Below are 17,924 nucleotides of genomic sequence, written 5' to 3' on the forward strand. Positions count from 1 at the left end.
GAAAACCCTAGAATGATGAATGTGAATGAAGATGATAGAAGATTTAAATAGAGATTTGTTTCTAAATGGGCCAAATTGTTGGGTAAGGATTTGGGCTGATATGTTTAGATTGGGGAAATAATTTGCAGGCCCAAGTGTACAGATGAACAACTATTTATTGTAGTTAAGGATGTACATGATCGGGTTGATTCGAGTTTTTCAAATATCAAATCAAATTATTTGTGTAGAGTTCTTAAATTTATAAACCAAATCAGTAAAACTCGGGTTCTCAACTTCGGGTTTTTTCGGATTTTCGGGTTTCGATAAAGTATTCATATAAACGTATAATTTACTTGTACTTCAAATATTTCTTTAAACCTACCAAAATGTGACTACCTAAGTTATTTCTCAAGAAAATAACAAAAAATATAATATGACTAATGACACTAAAACATCTAACAAAAAATATGATATGACTAATGACACTAATATATCTAACAAAAAGATAATAATAAAATCGCGTAAAACAAATATGGAAATTAATAAGTCATATGAAATTGATTATAACATAAAGTACTTAATCATGCTAAAATAAATTTAGTAAGTATTAGTTACATGACTAAATATTAAAAGAAAGTAAAATTAGATCATGTATTTTAATTGTCTAAATCTATGTAAAACTTAAAAAAAAATCAATATTATTGTCATTCTTAGTGTTTAATTGATTTTTTTTGTATTAGTATTCATTTGATTTTCATTTAAACTTTATTATAATTACCAACATGTATGAACTATAATATTTATTAGATCATTAAGAATTCTAATTTTCAAACATGAAATAAATATATTAAAAAATAAAAACAATGTAAAAGTATAAGATATTTTTTAAAATTATATCAAAGTAAGTATTTTTACGTGTAAAATAAAATTTTAAAATTATATATATAATGTCGGTTTGATTTGGTTTCGGGTTGTTTTTTAGTTGAAACCAACTCAACCCAAATATAGTCGGGTTTTTTTTCCAACACCAAACCAAGTCAAATCAAACCACTAGTTGAATTTTTTTTTCAATTTGACTCAATTTACGATTTGATTCGATTTTGTACACCCTTAATTGTAGTAATAATAGTTGAAATTCAGAAGTTTTATAAGTTTAATTGTTTTAAAAATAAATTCAGACTCAAGGATTTAGCTCTCAAAAAAATTAGTCCTATGGGTTTGAAGTTAGTATTGTGATACAATGTGGTTAGAAAAGACTTTTTTGTACGAACTTAAAATAGTGTTGATCAGTCAAGAACTTTGCAATACGTTTTTTCGAAATAAGGATGCTGAGTGTTGACATAAGGAGTGATAAGATTTAAAAAATGAGAACATCTAAAATAAGGTGAAAATGATCTCCATGATGGTCAAAATAAACGAAGATAGACTAAAATGGTTTAGATATGTGAAAAGAAAAAGTGTAAATGATATGAGAAGTTGAGAATAATAGATACAAGTACAATGAGAGGTAGAAATAGATCAAAAAAAATATTTAAGTGATGTGTTTATACAAGACATGACACAACTTCATGTAGAAGGTTAAGACAGTGGAGTATTGCTACTCTTGCAATGTATTGTTTCTTTTTATTGTTTATTGTGTTAGTGCACAAGGATTATAGATAATAGTGAGAGTTGTGAGATTGTTTCACCCTTAACTAGAAATCTCCTGTTCAATCTCTGAGATTGTTTCATCCTTAACTAGAGATCTTGTGTTCAATCTCGGATATGTAGAAAATCATGTTAAAAGTCATTTCTAAATGATCCATACAATATACACTCCAAATTTAATCGAAGCTCTGTCCACTTGACTCCACGACAGATGAAAAAAAAAAAAAAGAGAGAAAAAGGATGATACCCTTATCCGACCCGAAATTAGTAAACAGAGTCCCTTTTATTTGCTCTTCTCAGTGAATAAAAAGCAAATTCCCTTTCCTCATCCCTTACGGCTTCTTACACACAAATTCTCCTCTCTACCAATGGAGTCCCTAACTCTTTCTACTTCTCTATCTCCTCACTGTTCCTCTTTCAATCTCCGCCATACCTCTCTTCCTAAGCTTTCACCCACTTTTTCACCATACCCATCTCGCAAAACACCCTTATCCCTCAAATCTTCACTCACTTCTCACCAATCCACTTCAAAACCCCTTTCTGATTCTCATCTAGCTGCGGATGATAAATTGTCCTTGCTACTTGCCTCTGCTCCTCAGTCCCCGGGGATGGCTATGCGTGGTGCTGAAGGAGACGCAATGGGGCTGTTGCTTAGGGAGAGGATAATTTTCTTGGGTAGTAGCATTGATGACTTCTTCGCTGATGCTATTATTAGTCAGTTGTTGTTGTTGGATGCTCTGGATTCCACTAAAGATATTAGGCTCTTTATTAATTGCCCTGGTGGCTCACTCAGGTATTTCTAATTATTAACATAGAATTAGAATTTATATCTGAATTTTGAAGCTTAGCTTTAACTGGATTTGTGACGCATCTGTCCTACAAGGAGAATTATTGAGTACCCGGTGAGCTCAGTGGCTCATGTAGTCGAGCCCAGTTAGTTTGGGATTGAGGTGTACTGTTGCAGTAGTCTATGTTGCTCGGACTCTCCAAAAAGGGTGTCGCACCCTCCAAAAATGCACTACTTTTGAAGGATTTGGCGCGCACCCGTGAACATTTTGAAGAGTTTGAGCGACATTGGTAGTAGTAGTAATTGTTGTTTGGGAAGTTGTTAACTTTAGGGTAGCGTGTGGTTGTTTTGAAGGTTCAAGCTACGTTTTAGTTTTTCTTTTGTCTTAATTGAATATGTTGCTGAAATTTGTCTTATGATGTGAAGTTTATGTAGCACTTCACATAATGTCGGGTAGTTTAGAGATCAGACTGATGAAACAGTTCTGTTGCTAGAATGATCATTAGGAGGAAAGACATATGTCTACGTCATAATTTGATGTAGTTGGATATTTCATACCGTTAGTAAGATACGAACTCTGATGTTGAATATGCGGACCATGTGTGTGCTTTGTAAGACAAGTAGCAGGAACGTATGGTGAATAGCTATTATTTGATAGGTAAATGTGGTGGTAAGTTATTTTCCTTCCGTAAAAACAGCAAGACCAGTCTTCAGATGATACAAGAACTCTGACTTTCGTATAATGTGTAGATTTCGAGTGATCATGCAGCATGTTTAATACAAGTTGCAGAAATATGCAGTGATAAGTTATTTATTTATTTTTCTTTATTTTACTTTCCTTTTTGTCTTGGGGAGAACTGGGTATATGATGCAGTGATGAGTTTAATTTATACTTTTTCAGCAACCCTTTTAGCTTGTGAGGAAAGGATAAGAAATACTTTATTGTTATAGCTTCATGTCAATTCTATTACATCTAAAGCCATCACACATGGAACTGGGATTAGATTAAGAATTGAAGAACAGAAAACTTCATATTAATTAGTGTAACGTAATTTGGTTAATGTGCTGAAGGACTTTATCGTAAAAAAAATGTGTTGATGGAATTCCTTTCTTGAATAGAAGTGGTGCATGCTAGAATTATACTAGATGATAATCAGGGTTGCTCAGGGTGAAAGAAAAACGCAGGGATCATACTCAAAACTGGGAGAGCTGATATGCTGTCTATATCAGCTCAATGTGATGACACTTTTTTTTCTTACTTGAGGTAGAGGCGTATCCAGTCTTTATAATGTTAGTTCAGTTTGGATACAGGTTTACTGAATTGCCTGTATGTTGTATATGTTTTCCATCTTCAAGTATATAAATATCACAATATGATCGGAAAGAAAGAAAAATCCCAAACTTGGAACTACAATAACAATTATACTGTTTCAATGCCAAACTAGTTGAGGTTTGCTATATGTATCCTCTATTTCCGTTTTTCTTTATTTAGGCCCATTTCATTTCACTACAATAAAATTAGGGATCCTCTAAAACTAGATGTTCTCCAAATCTCATGGTTATCTTTCAATTACAAATATCTAACCTAACTAAAAGGAACCTATCAAAATCCAGATGTTTTATTTGAAACAGGAAATCAGACGTATGTATCAATACAACGAATTCGCAGGAGATTGGGTATTTTTCAAACTGTCAAAACAGGGGATTGACAAGGGATATTGTTGACTGGGTTGTCTAAAGTGAATTTTGTACGAAAGTAGGTGCATGTAAAGACCTTACCGAGGGGGATAATTTCATAGACCCCCCCCCCCCTCAAGTTTTGCTTTGAAACACTTACCTCCCTTGTGGCTTATAAAAACAATATTAACCTTCCTTGTGGTTTAGGATACTGCATCTACCTCCTGTGTTTTTCTCTAAAACAACTCATTTAACCTATTTATCATTAATGTTAAAAAAATCATCTTTTAATTAATGAATTTATGAATATCTTCTTTAATAATAAAAATCTAATTCCTCTTCAATTAGTTTCTCTTCTTTCCAAACAGCTTCTCTAATGTCTGCATGTGTGAAGCAAATAAGGATGAAAATGACTCCTCTATCTGATGTGTAGTGGCGAAAATAAATTAGGTTCCCTTGAGCTTGGATATTAATATCTCAAGTTATTTTCTCCTTTGTAAATCTGCTATCTCATCTTTCTCGTCATGGATTGCAAATGACTAATGGTTGCCGTTTGTTTTCATTTATGATACACATCAAATTTGACTGAAGGGTTTATGATTCTCTTCTGAGTAACCTTTGAATTGACAGATGACAAGTTTTGCTCTCTTATCTTAGGTTCTATTTCATATTAAGTTGTTCTCTTATGATTATTAATCTTCCTTTCATGATCATGAACCCACTCACTGAAAAGATAGAATAGGCAGATTTTTACGTTAGTAAATAGTTTAAAAGAGTGTTACAAAGAAATTAAAACAAGAGAGGTAGCGTTATATCTTAAACTACCTGGAAAAGTAGTGTTACAAAGCTAAAATGCAAAAATTGGAGGGAGGCCTTTGAAATTTCCAAAAAGATGCATGCAAAGATGGTCCGGAAGGCAGGCAAAGTTTGTAACGTGTAGGAGAGGAGAGCAAAAGAAGTAATCCAACTTTGATTACTGGTCGAATCTTTGATTAAGGGGAAGGAGATAGCTGCCCTCTTATACTAACAAGCAGGGGTTTGATATAGAAATAATTATATTGTCTATATGAACCCTTCGGGGTGGCCGAAAAATGTCACTTCATGGTGAAATAGGGAATATATTGTATTGGGTCATCGCATTTCAGAGAAGGGTATAGAGGTTGATCGAGCTAAAGTCGAGGTAATAGAGAGACTTCCCCCACCTATCTCTGTCAAAGGTGTGAGAAACTTTCTTGGGCATACAGGTTTTTACCGAAGGTTCATCAAGCATTTTTCAAAAATTGTGCATCCTTTGTGCAAGTTGCTTGAGAAAGACAGTGGTTTGAGATTGGGACTTCCATGTTGGAGGTCTCAAGTTCGAAACCCCTTGCCAATGAAAGCAAGGGGTTTGCCTTCTGGGTCGAGCTCGTCGCACCAGGCTTGCCTAGTGCGGGTTACCTCTCCTATGTGGTTCGCGAGCTATTGCATAGGAGTGGGGGTTTTACCCTGTGCGCACCCAAAGGGTAGCGGCTGGGGGTTTCCCTTGTCATCAAAAAAAATTATATTGTTTATATGATCTACTCTTTGGTGTCTATGAAAGTTTTAGTTGAGACTGTTGAGCAGAACATGCATTATGATTCCTTTTCAATTGCATTTTTTTTAGCAGTGTCAGTTTTTGAGAGCAGATCCATGGTATATAAAGGTCACTGTACACTCTTTCCCTTCTGTTTCTTTGATTTTGTCAAGAAACTGACGATCTAGTGCTTCTCTTTTTTGTTCCGTTTGCACTTATCTTTAGCACATGAGTGTAATGGTGTCTATGCTTTTCCCTTCCCCCAGTAACCTCTTTGATTTGCTCATTTGAGTTGATAACTGAGTGTTTTGTAACTGCATGGTAACATTTGGTTTTCCACTCACTGTACATTATAAGGATTTCGGGGTCAGGTCCAACTTTGATCTATCCATTCTGAAGGCTTGAGTGAACATGCGAGGCCCATACATCAAAATTTAGTTTTTCAATTCGCAAAAATTTCAGTTTTGTCAGCATTCACATGATTATCTTAGTTTCTTCACACATTCATGTCAATTTGTTAATGAAAGAATGTTGAATCTTTTGTAGAAATACTTTTACCTTTTCTTCCTTTTGATGTACTTCTTCCTGTTTACCAGCGCAACAATGGCTATCTTCGACGTTGTGCAGTTGGTGAGGGCTGATGTATCCACAGTTGCACTTGGTATTTCAGCTTCCACAGCTTCAATAATCCTTGCCGGTGGCACCAAAGGAAAACGCTACGCAATGCCTAATACTCGAATTATGATACATCAACCACTTGGAGGTGCCAGTGGTCAAGCAATAGATGTAGAAATTCAAGCCCGAGAAATAATGCATAACAAGGACAATGTTATCAAAATCTTTTCCAATGCCACTGGACGATCATATGAACAAGTTCAGAAAGATATTGATAGAGATCGTTACATGTCCCCAATTGAAGCTTTAGAATTTGGGCTAATTGACGGTGTAATTGACAGAGATAGCATCATTCCACTTATGCCTGTCCCTGAAAAGGTTAAACGTACATTGAAAAATCAAGATTTGATCCAAGACCCTATGAAATTTTTGAACCCAGATATCCCTGATGATGAGATATATTAGCTGGTGCAACAGGTACTTCCTTTGTTTTCTGTCTATGTTCCATAATCTTGACAGCTTATGAGTGGAGCCAAAGAATATGATCAACTAGCTACATTGCGCTCAACTCCAAAGAGCAGAGTGTCTTTATGGTCGAGTCAGGTTACATCACAGAAATGAGAATTGAGTATGATTCTTCTTAGGCGTCTTAATGTATGCTTTTTTTAAATTTATAAAGGAGTGTTCATGTTTACTGATACACGTAACTGGCTTTAATAATTTGCTTGATGGGCAACATCTGTTCCTTGCAGTAAAATCCACTAAAATAGACCGGATTTTAGGTATTTATGTTTACATGTAAAATATTGGTTTAAGGGAAACCACAGTTGGGCAAGATTTAGAAGTTCGAAGAGGCATTAACGTCGAAAAGAGGCTAAAGGGCAAAAGTTCTGTATGTTGCTCATTTGCTCATTCTTATGGTGGGAATTTTATAAATGTTATGAATGCTAGAATCTGTCATATGGGTTTTAATGAGCTTAAATAGAGTGATATCGTCAGTGAGGGTTCATATATCCAACCCCAACTTGCTTGGAATTGAGGCGTAGTAGTATTTGTATGAATATTAGAATTAGCAAATAAAGTAAAATAAGAACAAAGAAGAGCCAATGCTACAAACTCTATGCAATGATCTACTCTACAATATTGTATTTTTTCAATGAACAGTAGATTACAATTTATTTATTCTTTTAAAAAGGGATATTTTACAAACACCAAAATTAAGTCATTATCAGAAAGAGGGTAATTGTTGCATCAACACTTACCAAGTACTATATTTGAACTAGATGGTAAAGAAATCTATGTTGCTCAGATTCTTCAACAATGCCGACGAGCGCTTGTCAGATCCTGCAAAAATAGTGTATTTTTAAAGGATCTGACACGGGTGCGGCAACATTTTTGTAGAGTTCGAGCAACTTAGAAGAAATATCAACATGTAAAGTTTGTAGCAAAAGTTTGACAGCTGTTTGTTCTTTGGTTGACATTGGATTAAATTTATTTCGGAGGAAAAACACGGGGTTAGTGTTTCTATGCATCTAAACTCATGGTGATACTTATAAGTTGGAGAGCTTACTTTCAGTATATGTAGCTAGGCATTACTAAGGAATATCAAGATCTACCTGTCAGAAAAAAGGAGTATCAAAGATGTAGGCCTTTTGCAGATATTCAGTTACATGTTAAAAAAATGGCAAAATTTGCTTCTTCAAGTTTATGGTTGAGTTGAATTTTAATACAGACAGTATGTGTTACATGTCTATTAGATGAACCCCCTAATGAATTGTTCAAAAAGTTGTACAAAAATGTAAATAAATATCCCATGCCTCGGTAATTCTGGCAGATAGTTTGTTATGAATCTGTTGTTTGAGGAAGAAGTTAATCTTGGACTCTGGCAAGGGTCAAGTAGATGTTGTTTTACAGTATGCTTTGAACTTTTAATTTAGAAGCAGTCGTTTCTGTGAAATGGTCCTCTGTGGAAGACCAAAAACAGAAATGGAAATGAAAAAAGTCAAAAAAGGGAGAGAACAATAAAAAAGAAAAAGAAAAAGGATTGATGTTAGTCATAGAAGGGAAGTGCTCTGAAAAGACCTACAATACAATCTCATGGAATCCATGCAAATATATAGCACAACGGAAACAAAAGATCTATATAGGCGATACAAACATGTCCGAAATTGTCAATTAGGACATTTACTTTAGGTCATATGCTTTCTAGAAGTGCTTTTAGCCAGCCCTATTGCAGATATTTATGCTAGAAGAAAAATATAAAGTTTTTAATTTTAATTTTGTATAATGTTGGTCTGAGATAAATGGAGAAACATGGTCTGGGACTCTGGGAGGATTCATATGGTCGACCACAAAGTTGAGGCGTTGCTGTTCTTCTGCTTACTCAATCCTGTAACAGCTGATCTCTGCTTGTTCAATTCTCGAGTTCCTTATCTGAACATGATTAAGTGTGCATTAATGGGATTTGGGAAGTAAATGGAGGCTGGGGTTACTCTTTGCATGGGATCAATTGTGGGACTGGAGTTTCTATTAATCAAAACAAGTGTGTCCATTCTATTAATTAGCAATATGCTTATTTGTTGAATGAGTTTGCTTTATGACACAAATGTGATTTATGATTTGCTTAATTACTCAAAACTGCTGTTGCTGTTAGCTGATGCATGTCTTTTATCATGTAGGGATGGCTCTTGGCTGAGAAATATCGCATACCTAACATGCAGCGTTGTCCTCATCGCCATTGTTTGTTGTAGAATTTTCTAGGAGTTGCAACGCAGAGTCGCAGACCATTCATTCAAGGGAGATTTTGGAGAATGAATTGCAATGAATTTGATATTAAAGCCATTATTGACATTTTGTATACCCTTTACTTTCTACTTAGTAACTAGTTTGTTTCCTAGATTTCTATAATTCCTCTTTTCTCCCTTTTGTTATTTTTATTGAGAGTGGATGCTGGTGGTGGTGGATGGTTCAATACTATCAATTTCAACCATATATTTCACAGTTCTTGCCTAAAATATAACTTTGTTTTCATCTGTCATAACTTAGACATTGGAGTGTGGGTCGTTCGGTTCGTGAGACAACGTGGGATATTTCAAGATTAAATTTTTACTTCAGACTTAATATTTTAATATCCCATATGAGAGGTGGGATAAATTAGTTCCAGAATTATAATCTCGAGATAGCTTTGTCTACGAAATAACTACTCAGTCAACACGCTTCCTGTGTTGATCAAATGATGCTTAGAAAAAATGAGACCAAGTGTGAATGAAGTTAATACCTTGTTCATGGTCAAACTATGCTCTCTGTTTCCTAATTTTGTGTCAAGTTTGTTAGTACATACAAACAAGACATCTTTTAGTTGACTTAGAACTATTTATAATATCTGGCTCGATTGGTTTGACTCAATCAAAAAAACTTTGCACTAGTGTATCCGTTACATCAACAGTTTGAATTTGAGATCTTTAATTAAAGATAGAAAGAATTGTAAATTTCAATTACGCGGCCAGATGTAACTGTTGAAAGGGTCACCCCCACACTCCCCCTAATAATAGTTTGCCGGCCTTCCAAAAGATACTCCATAAGAACACTAAACAATTCTATTTTGCCGGTTAATTAGTCTTTAAATGTATATTTAATTAAACTTTAACCCAAAATATTAAGACTCACTGATAGATACCTTTTTTCTTTTCTCCATTAAAAATAAAAGAATTATACGCATATTCTTCTTGCTGTGAGAATATTTAGAGCAGTTTTATATGATGACGTTGTGCAACATTATATAATCAATAAAAATAAATAAATGGAGTCATACATAATATTTTTGGAGTCTAAATAAATAAATATATTTACGCAAAAGTGCATTCTTGGAGCTATCCTCCAAGTGAATAATCAGAGGAAAATTAACAAACTTCAGTCAAACATCTCTTATTTATTACTTAATTCTTTCTTAAAGAACAAATTAGTATTCTAAGGTTTTAAATTTCTATTCTTACACCGATAAAAATAGATAAAATTTTATAAATATCCTCAATTTAGAACGTAATTACGAAATATTATTGTATTCGAGCAATATTGAAGTTCGATGCATATTGTATCATTTGAAATTACACGAAAAAGCTTTATCAATACATATGGTATTAGTGGAGTCTGGAGCCTAAATGTTATAAAATATTAACAAAAATTTCAAAACGGTACATAAAATTTAATATTAATCAAAACGGCAAAATCGCTGGAACAACAACGATTTACTCTACCGGAAAAAGCAAAATCGCTGATGCTGCATCGATTTTGCAAAATGTGAATTTTTTTTAAAAAAAATTCAAATCGCTACCTAGGCAGCGATTTTCAATTTTGTTTTAATTATTTTTTTGAAAATCGCTGCCTAGGCAGCGATTTCCATTTAAAAAATAAAAATAAAGAAAATCGCAGCGATTTTAAATTTTATTTCTTTTAAAAAAAAAATTCGCCGCGATTTTCAATTTTTTTTTAAAAAATGTAAATCGCTGTCAAAGGCAGCGAATTTCAAACAATTTTTTTTTAAAAAAAATTGTAAATCGCTGCCAAAGGCAGCGATTTTCTAACCAAAAAAAAATAGCGATTTTCTAAAAAAAATTTGAAAATCGCTGCCATGAATTTTTTTTTAAAAAAATCACATTTTGTAAAATCGCTGCAGTAGCAGCGATTTTGCTTTTCCGGTGAAGTAAATCGCTGTTGTTTCAGCGATTTTGCCGTTTTAGTTAATATAAAATTTTATATATACCGTTTTGAAATTTTTATTAATATTTTATACCATTTAGGCTCCGACTCGATATTAGTGTATACATGTATTTAATATTAGCTACAAAATCCAAATATAACTACATTTTGTAATTCTTGAAACTGTAACAGGTAAATACAGTCTAAATATTTGTAACGTCAAGTAAATTTTCCATAAAGATATTATAATGAGTTAATGATTAAGATTATATATTTTTTTAGTATGTCTTAATCATGAGGTTACTGAAAGAATTAATTTAAAGTATACTTAATGTCGTTTTCATTATGAGTTGCTGATGAAAGTTATCAAGTGGCAAAACATTTGTTTATTCAACTATAATTATTTTATTTCATATATCATAAAATTTTATAAATACTCCTCAGAAGTTGGATTAGGTGAATAATTTTTAAACTCAATAAGCGGCATAATACAACTTTATAATCAACAAGGGGAGCTATAAGATTTAAAAGTAAATTTTGTTAGAACCATTTATCATCGAAAGAAGCTAATACCTCAAAATGTCATTCAAATTTAAAAACGTAAAATCATTAAATTTTATTTTATATCAATAAAATCATTCAACATAAGTATTTGTATCAATAAAATCACTTTTTGTTTGCTCTACTCCACTCGCAATTCCTTTCGATCCCAACATGCAGGGTGGAGAGGAAGTGGGATGGAGGTTCGATAAAATCTAGTAATTTTGATCTAAACCCAAATAAGGCAGTTAATATGTTGCAATAAATTAAATTACACAACAAAAATGATTCAGTTTTTAATATAATAAGATTTTATCGGAAACAATCTATCTAATCTATCGGGGATCCCTACATGTGTGAGATTACACCGTGTATGTTATTTAATTTAGTTTCACTGAATGATAGATAAAATCAGCTTAGGAAAAAATATTTAGTTTTCACATGGAGATAGAGACAAGTATAAGGTGATTGGCATCTAATCAATTTGGATTTATGTTAATTCTATTAATTGTTGCAATAATTTTTAATTAAGCCCACTACATGTTTGTCAATTTTTCTGACTCAGAAAAAGATGAGTTTGAATGTGAGGTGTGATGCTTCAATTCTACACTAAGTTCTCTTTCTTTTTTAACAACAAAGTTGTTAGTATTAATCTTCAATGTTTTAGTAGTAAAGTCTTTCATTTTTTTTTTATGCAATATATCTACTTGAGTAATTAAAAAAAAAACTTGTCCTTCTGACTGTGATCATTTCTGTATCATTTGAGTACTAACTATAGTTTTTGATCAAAAGTTATCTTTTTAGTTTGAATCTCTCTAGATGGGGTTTTTATGTCGAGGCAGAGGCGGAGTTAGGATTTTGAGTTTATGAGTTTTGCATTATATGAAAGATAGTTCACTATTTTTGGAAAATAATAGGATTTAGGGTGAAGCTAAGAACCCATAGACAGGCTTGTAGCTCCATATATGTGTTGAGGGATTGATGAATGGTGGAAGTGTTGATAAATCTTGGTAGAAAGTAGAGTTTAGTGTACTTGCGTGTCGAGAAGTTGAGGGAAGGGAATGGAAATGGAGGGAAGAGGATATTCAGATTTCTATAGAAACACAAGTGAAGAATTGTTCATAAGAACTATGATGGACAACTCAGTAGGAGGAGTGCCTGTTCCTACAATGGAGATGTTGGGTTTTAGAAGCATCCCTCATTCTCTTCGAACCGACAGTGAGGAACTTTTCAAAAGCTGGCTCACAAGTGCAGAGGCAAGAAATCTTTCCACTCTTATACATGTTGACTTTCATCTAACTGTGTTGCATTCTCAAATCCAATTTTTGGCATGTATATCAGTTCTATATTTGTCTGCTTATGTCTTTTGTATCTTAGCTGATTCGTTACTGTTTACTTCTCAGAATAATGGCAGTGATTCTACACCAATGGCTCGTGGTCGACAAGGATCACGAAGGTTAGTTTGTTTGGATGTTCAATAAGACAATCACTTTTATCATTTCGCTTGTTGTTGAGAGAGTACTCAAAAGGTCTTTCTCTTCTTAAGATATATTTGTGCATGATGCAACAGTTACAATATATAGAACACTGTAAAGTTTGTTTAGGAGTAGAGAAAGTTACCTCAGGGAGGATTCACTGAGAAGTGAGAAATTCATCCTTTCTTGATACAATTCAACTCTTCGTTTCACTTCAATTCTCCGAGAATAGTGTGGATATTAAGTATAACAAAAGGAGAAAGGTTCAGCTCTTTTCCAGTTTTCCTCCTGTTATGCAATGGAAGCCAACTTCTCAGAGTAGCTATGATTTCTGTCACTTATACACTTCTCACTCTAATTTCTAAATTCAATTTTACGTGGTGCTACAAGAAGTGGGAACGATAAACTTATATCAGCGGAGAGATGCATCAGATTTATGACATCCTTTTGTTTTAAAATGCAGGATCTCCAGTGAACTTGCTGGTCTATCTAGTCAGCAAAATGAGGGGATTCAGAAAAGAAAAATGGCCGATACTCAACAGCCACAGAATACATGTACTGCCATTGAATCATCTAGCAACCTTAATAAACATTCAACCAGGTGATCTATATCTTTCTTGTGTGCTACCTTTACAACTTTAGGCATGTATGATTTAATTATGATTAGAACTGCACTTTGGGGGGCTATTGCAATGTGATCTCTTGTTGCCATAGCCTTACTCTTTTGGTTGGCCTTGGAGGTTATCCAGCTTGCTCAACCAATATCGATATTTCAAGCATTTTTATCATCTTATTAGTCATTCTGAAATTTTTGGGGGGTAATAACCATATATTCTTTTGTCATCAGGAACGTGACAGATAGGGAAATGCAAGCTAGTAATCTGTTTTTAGCCAAGGTTTGTTCTGTAATTGCTGATATCTTTTCGTGGAATTTCTCTTTGATATCTCATACAGAGATGTCTTGCAGACCTGGTTCCATAGTTCTCAGCCCATGACGAGAAGTCGTTCATCTGAGTTAAGGTATCCTTCATATTGCATCCTTTATTGAGATTGGGAAACAATATCCTTGGTTGCTTTACTCAGCATTATATATATGAACTTGGGTTAGACCCTCAAGAATTTCTTGTTTTCTTATATAGATTGATTTTATCTAGTTTGAATTGAAGGTCCCATAGATGTAGTCCACTGATATTGTTATTGCTGGATGCTGATTATTCCTTGCGATATTTGGTTATTTCCCTCAAAATTTCTGTAGGAGGAGGTATGCAGCCATGCAAAATTCACAGTCTTCACTAGCTCGTGAATCCTTGCAAACTATACCTGGAAATGCTGTTAATAACTTCAAAGAAGAAGTTTCTCATCCCACTGGGTACACTGACATGTCAATGTGTGAAATGACCAACCAACCTAATACTTTTATGTCTCCATCAAATTCTTCTTCATCAACTTTTGAAGCACAGCAAGTGGATGGCGTGGATAATATTTCTTCTGTTGTAAGCATGCTAAAGGGGACCTTAGAGCGGAAGAAATTGACAAACTATCATACTGCGAGGGAAGCCATTGAGGAGAATATGTTGGGGTGTTATGGTAATCAAGAAATCTTTTGTAACTCCGACATGAATCAACATCCAGGGAATCATATTTCTCTGAATCAAGGGACATATCAGGACACCCCTGTTGTTCAAGTCAGAGACACGGGGATCCCACAAACAGTTCAAGGGTCATTAGATGCCGTCTTAGAAAGTATTATGGCTCCCTCAAACCCAATCCAGATAGACATGGTAACACAGGAACCTTCTCAAAGTGGATCTTCTGTTGCAGCACCAATACTTTCAATCGATTTTGATGCATATGATGGCCTGAGCAATGCAAGTCAAGCTTTAAATGTGTACGAGGGCTCTAGAAATCAACTCGGATATGGAAGGAGCTCAGAAAATGGTTCAACTGCTAGAGGTAAATATAACATAAATAAGCTGTCTGTAGTGAATTATCTATGCTGCTTTCTATTTGCAATTTGCACGTCTTAGCAAATTCGTGTAAACAAGGTCTTTCTTCAAACAGAGAGATGATTTTTAGTTTTTCAAACTAAGAAAATGATACTAATTGGAACTTTAGATTTCACATTGTGCACTTATTTGAGATGGTTGTTTCTCCACAGTCAGAATTGTGCTTTGCGCACAAGTTTGTTAATATAGCCATTCACTGTTGAACTGCAGATATGAGAGAACGAATATATGACAACGTGAAGGACAACCAAAAGGTATTCTCTACTCATATGCTCTTGGAATGTAGGAAATATGGAAGGAAAATAATATCTTTAGAGAATGCTCAAGTTTATTATAGGCTACTTAAAGCCACTCAATCATCAACTACATCACCATTTATACTACTCAAAATAGAAAACAAAAAGTCTTTCACAAATAAATAACTAAATACATGTATCACAATTTACTAGATACATGTACTACAAAATTCTAAAGAGACTTCTTGAAAAACTAAGAGACAATTTCGGAAGACTAAACGTTGATGCATTAATTCCAACATGGAATTGGAAACAACATTACCTAATGTTCAACTTAGAATAGTGAGATGGTTAGGGCTGATGATAATTTCTCCTATTTGTTCGTACATCGCAGAAAGAAGGTTTAGTTCGAAATGGATCTTTGACATCTGTACAATCAGGTAACTTAGACATTTGACTGCAATGAATTAATATCACATCTTTGCTTTTTCACTTTCATATCTGTTTAATTTTTTGTTTTTGTAAATGCACCAACGTTGATCATGTTCTTTCCAAACATGGTAGTGGCATGCCTGTTACTTCCTATTGCATTAATGCAGACTCTCTGTCTCCCTATGTCTTCCTATCTTGAAACTTCCAAAGTAGTTTAGATTAGATCCATTGTTGGGTGAAAATCAATAAAGCAATGAGCATATCGGAAGAACTTATGGAATATGTTGGCACTGCAATACTACCGAAATTAGTTCAAATTGATTGCATATTTTTAGAAAGGTTACAAAATGAATCATGCAATCAAAGGAGTGAAACTGGAAACAATAAAGTAAGAATCAAATCTATAAATATTGACCTTAAGAGTTCTTTCTTGTTCTATTCTTTCTGACAATTTTTAAAGATCAACGAGTTCTCAAAAGAGACAGCGAAGTAAATGTGAAAGGTCCATGCTTACCATGAGACTGAAACTGTCTTATTTAATGGAAAAAATTGAGCTCTAGTGCCAACTTTGCTAGTAATCTGTTTTCATTCTTATATTGAGGTTTATGACCTATCTAATTCTGTTAGATCATAAGTTTTATGGATTAATTGCACAAGATGCTATATTACATGACATGCATGATGTTACTTAATTGTTTTCATGCTGTTTGCTTCTGACCGGTATGAACAAATGCAGCGGAAAATGGAGATCCTAAGAAGAAGAGAAGGGTGGAGCGTTCTCGGAAGTATGTACAACTATCCTCAAAACTTGCATGAATCTTTTTTTCTTTTTCTGACTACCTTCCTTCTTAGTGATTAGTCCTTTCTGTGGTTGGTAAGACTATTGCATGTAGAAATTTTATTCAGAAAGCACGTGTTCTGCCTCCGTATTACAGCTTTATTTTCCTGCAATGATATGAAGCAGAAATCAGAAACGAGATTTAGAAAAGCATGAGATGCTAGTTAAACCTTGACATTCTGTAAGGCCTGAACTATGTTTGAACATCAGATTCATGCTTTTCATCACATATACTTGCAAAAAGTTTGCAATTTCTGATGCTTTAACTTCATGGCCTACTCAGAGTTTAGGCTGCTCGATGGGCATCTCCTGTCATGCCAAACATTTGATTGGTCCAACCAGATGTTTTGTTTCTCTTCTCTTAGTTCTCTATATTTGTTGTCTTTCCTGTTCTATCTACTTTGTATGACTAAGCTTAGGATTATATTTCAAACGAACTATTCGTACCTGACTCAAGCATGTATTTGAAATTTTCATAACCTAAATTGTCCAAAACGCGTCTCTATCCAAACTTCATGGCCTATTCAGGTTTTGTACTGATTTGTTTTTGATATGTTGAGGCAAACCTTATTCTGTAAGCAAAGGGTTATTTGTTTGTGGTTCCTCATGTGTATGCCACTTAAAAATTTCTCATAGAAAATGATCCATTTCATAAGCTTATCGGTTTCAATGTTGATGCAGAATGGCAGAAGCTAAAGAGAGAAATTTAACACCAGCAATTCCTTCAGATATGCAATCCCTTGTGAAGCGCTGTGACAATCTGGAGAAGGAAGTTCGTTCACTTAAACTTAACCTGGCGTTTATGAATAGGTACGTTCAAATACAACATTGAGGAATGTTAGTCCAAGAACATGCAACAACTTTGTCTGTGTTTCCAAGCTTGTTTACTACTATGTGGCTATCAATTCTGTGAAGCAATCTTCAGATTTCTCTTCCCATATAGTTGTAGTGACAATGAAATGATAAAGAAGTGACTAATTGGAGTTTTTGCATAATCACAGAAAGGATTCTGAACAGACTACACAAATTGAAGAGCTGCAGAAGCAGAATGAGGATTTGGTCAAGGAAAAAGAGCGCCTTCTTGGAGAAATCGAGAGGATCATTTCAGAATCTGGAAAGTTTTAGATACTGCAACTCTTTAGCAGCTTCAGACGTGTTTCTTTAAGAGGTCCTATGGGGTTGCTACAAGCACAGGAGAGTAGGCTGAATTCATCTTCAAAGTTTCATGTTTTAGTTTGTAATCCAAATCTCAAGTGATAAGTACATTTAATTTCCTTGTTTTCTAAGTTCTATAGACGATTTGCTGTCTTATTATACATAAACTTCATCCTCAACAAGATAGCAATGTTCTTCAGTAAGAGTGGTAATGCATCAACAGACTAAGAATCAGTGGAAAAACATATCAAATGGCAGCAACCAAATTTTGGCTAGTGCAATCAATTAGA

The 17,924-nt window shown here is 34.1% G+C and overlaps 2 protein-coding genes across 2 annotated transcripts; both read left to right on the forward strand.

Annotated features, from left to right (window-relative positions):
* The first annotated feature begins 1,929 nt into the window (after positions 1–1,929).
* On the forward strand, positions 1,930–9,271 carry LOC107028616 (ATP-dependent Clp protease proteolytic subunit 4, chloroplastic). The gene is made up of 3 exons (XM_015229753.2): positions 1,930–2,419; positions 6,239–6,734; positions 8,936–9,271. The coding sequence occupies exons 1-2, from the start codon at positions 1,995–1,997 to the stop codon at positions 6,720–6,722; spliced, it is 909 nt and encodes a 302-aa protein (XP_015085239.1). The 5' UTR covers positions 1,930–1,994; the 3' UTR covers positions 6,723–6,734; positions 8,936–9,271.
* Positions 9,272–11,516: 2,245 nt separating this feature from the next.
* LOC107028067 (protein CYCLOPS-like) lies at positions 11,517–17,813 on the forward strand. Its single transcript, XM_015229124.2, has 11 exons — positions 11,517–12,748; positions 12,896–12,948; positions 13,431–13,568; positions 13,815–13,863; positions 13,935–13,987; positions 14,223–14,920; positions 15,184–15,227; positions 15,604–15,649; positions 16,378–16,426; positions 17,161–17,289; positions 17,481–17,813. Exons 1-11 carry the CDS (start codon positions 12,554–12,556, stop codon positions 17,602–17,604), a joined length of 1,578 nt encoding a protein of 525 aa, XP_015084610.1. The 5' UTR covers positions 11,517–12,553; the 3' UTR covers positions 17,605–17,813.
* Positions 17,814–17,924: the final 111 nt, after the last annotated feature.

Source organism: Solanum pennellii, chromosome 8 (genome assembly GCF_001406875.1).
Source record: "Solanum pennellii chromosome 8, SPENNV200".
Taxonomy (NCBI): Eukaryota; Viridiplantae; Streptophyta; class Magnoliopsida; order Solanales; family Solanaceae; genus Solanum; species Solanum pennellii.

What these genes read in the sequence shown, in the direction of transcription:
- LOC107028616 (XM_015229753.2), top strand. Translation starts at nt 1,995, where the DNA reads ATGGAGTCCCTAACTCTTTCTACTTCTCTATCTCCTCACTGTTCCTCT. An exon ending in TGCCCTGGTGGCTCACTCAG is followed by an intron (nt 2,420 to 6,238) that starts GTATTTCTAATT and finishes CCTGTTTACCAG; the next exon opens with CGCAACAATGGCTATCTTCG.
- LOC107028067 (XM_015229124.2), top strand. Translation starts at nt 12,554, where the DNA reads ATGGAAATGGAGGGAAGAGGATATTCAGATTTCTATAGAAACACAAGT. An exon ending in GTAATCTGTTTTTAGCCAAG is followed by an intron (nt 13,864 to 13,934) that starts GTTTGTTCTGTA and finishes GATGTCTTGCAG; the next exon opens with ACCTGGTTCCATAGTTCTCA. An exon ending in AACCTGGCGTTTATGAATAG is followed by an intron (nt 17,290 to 17,480) that starts GTACGTTCAAAT and finishes GCATAATCACAG; the next exon opens with AAAGGATTCTGAACAGACTA.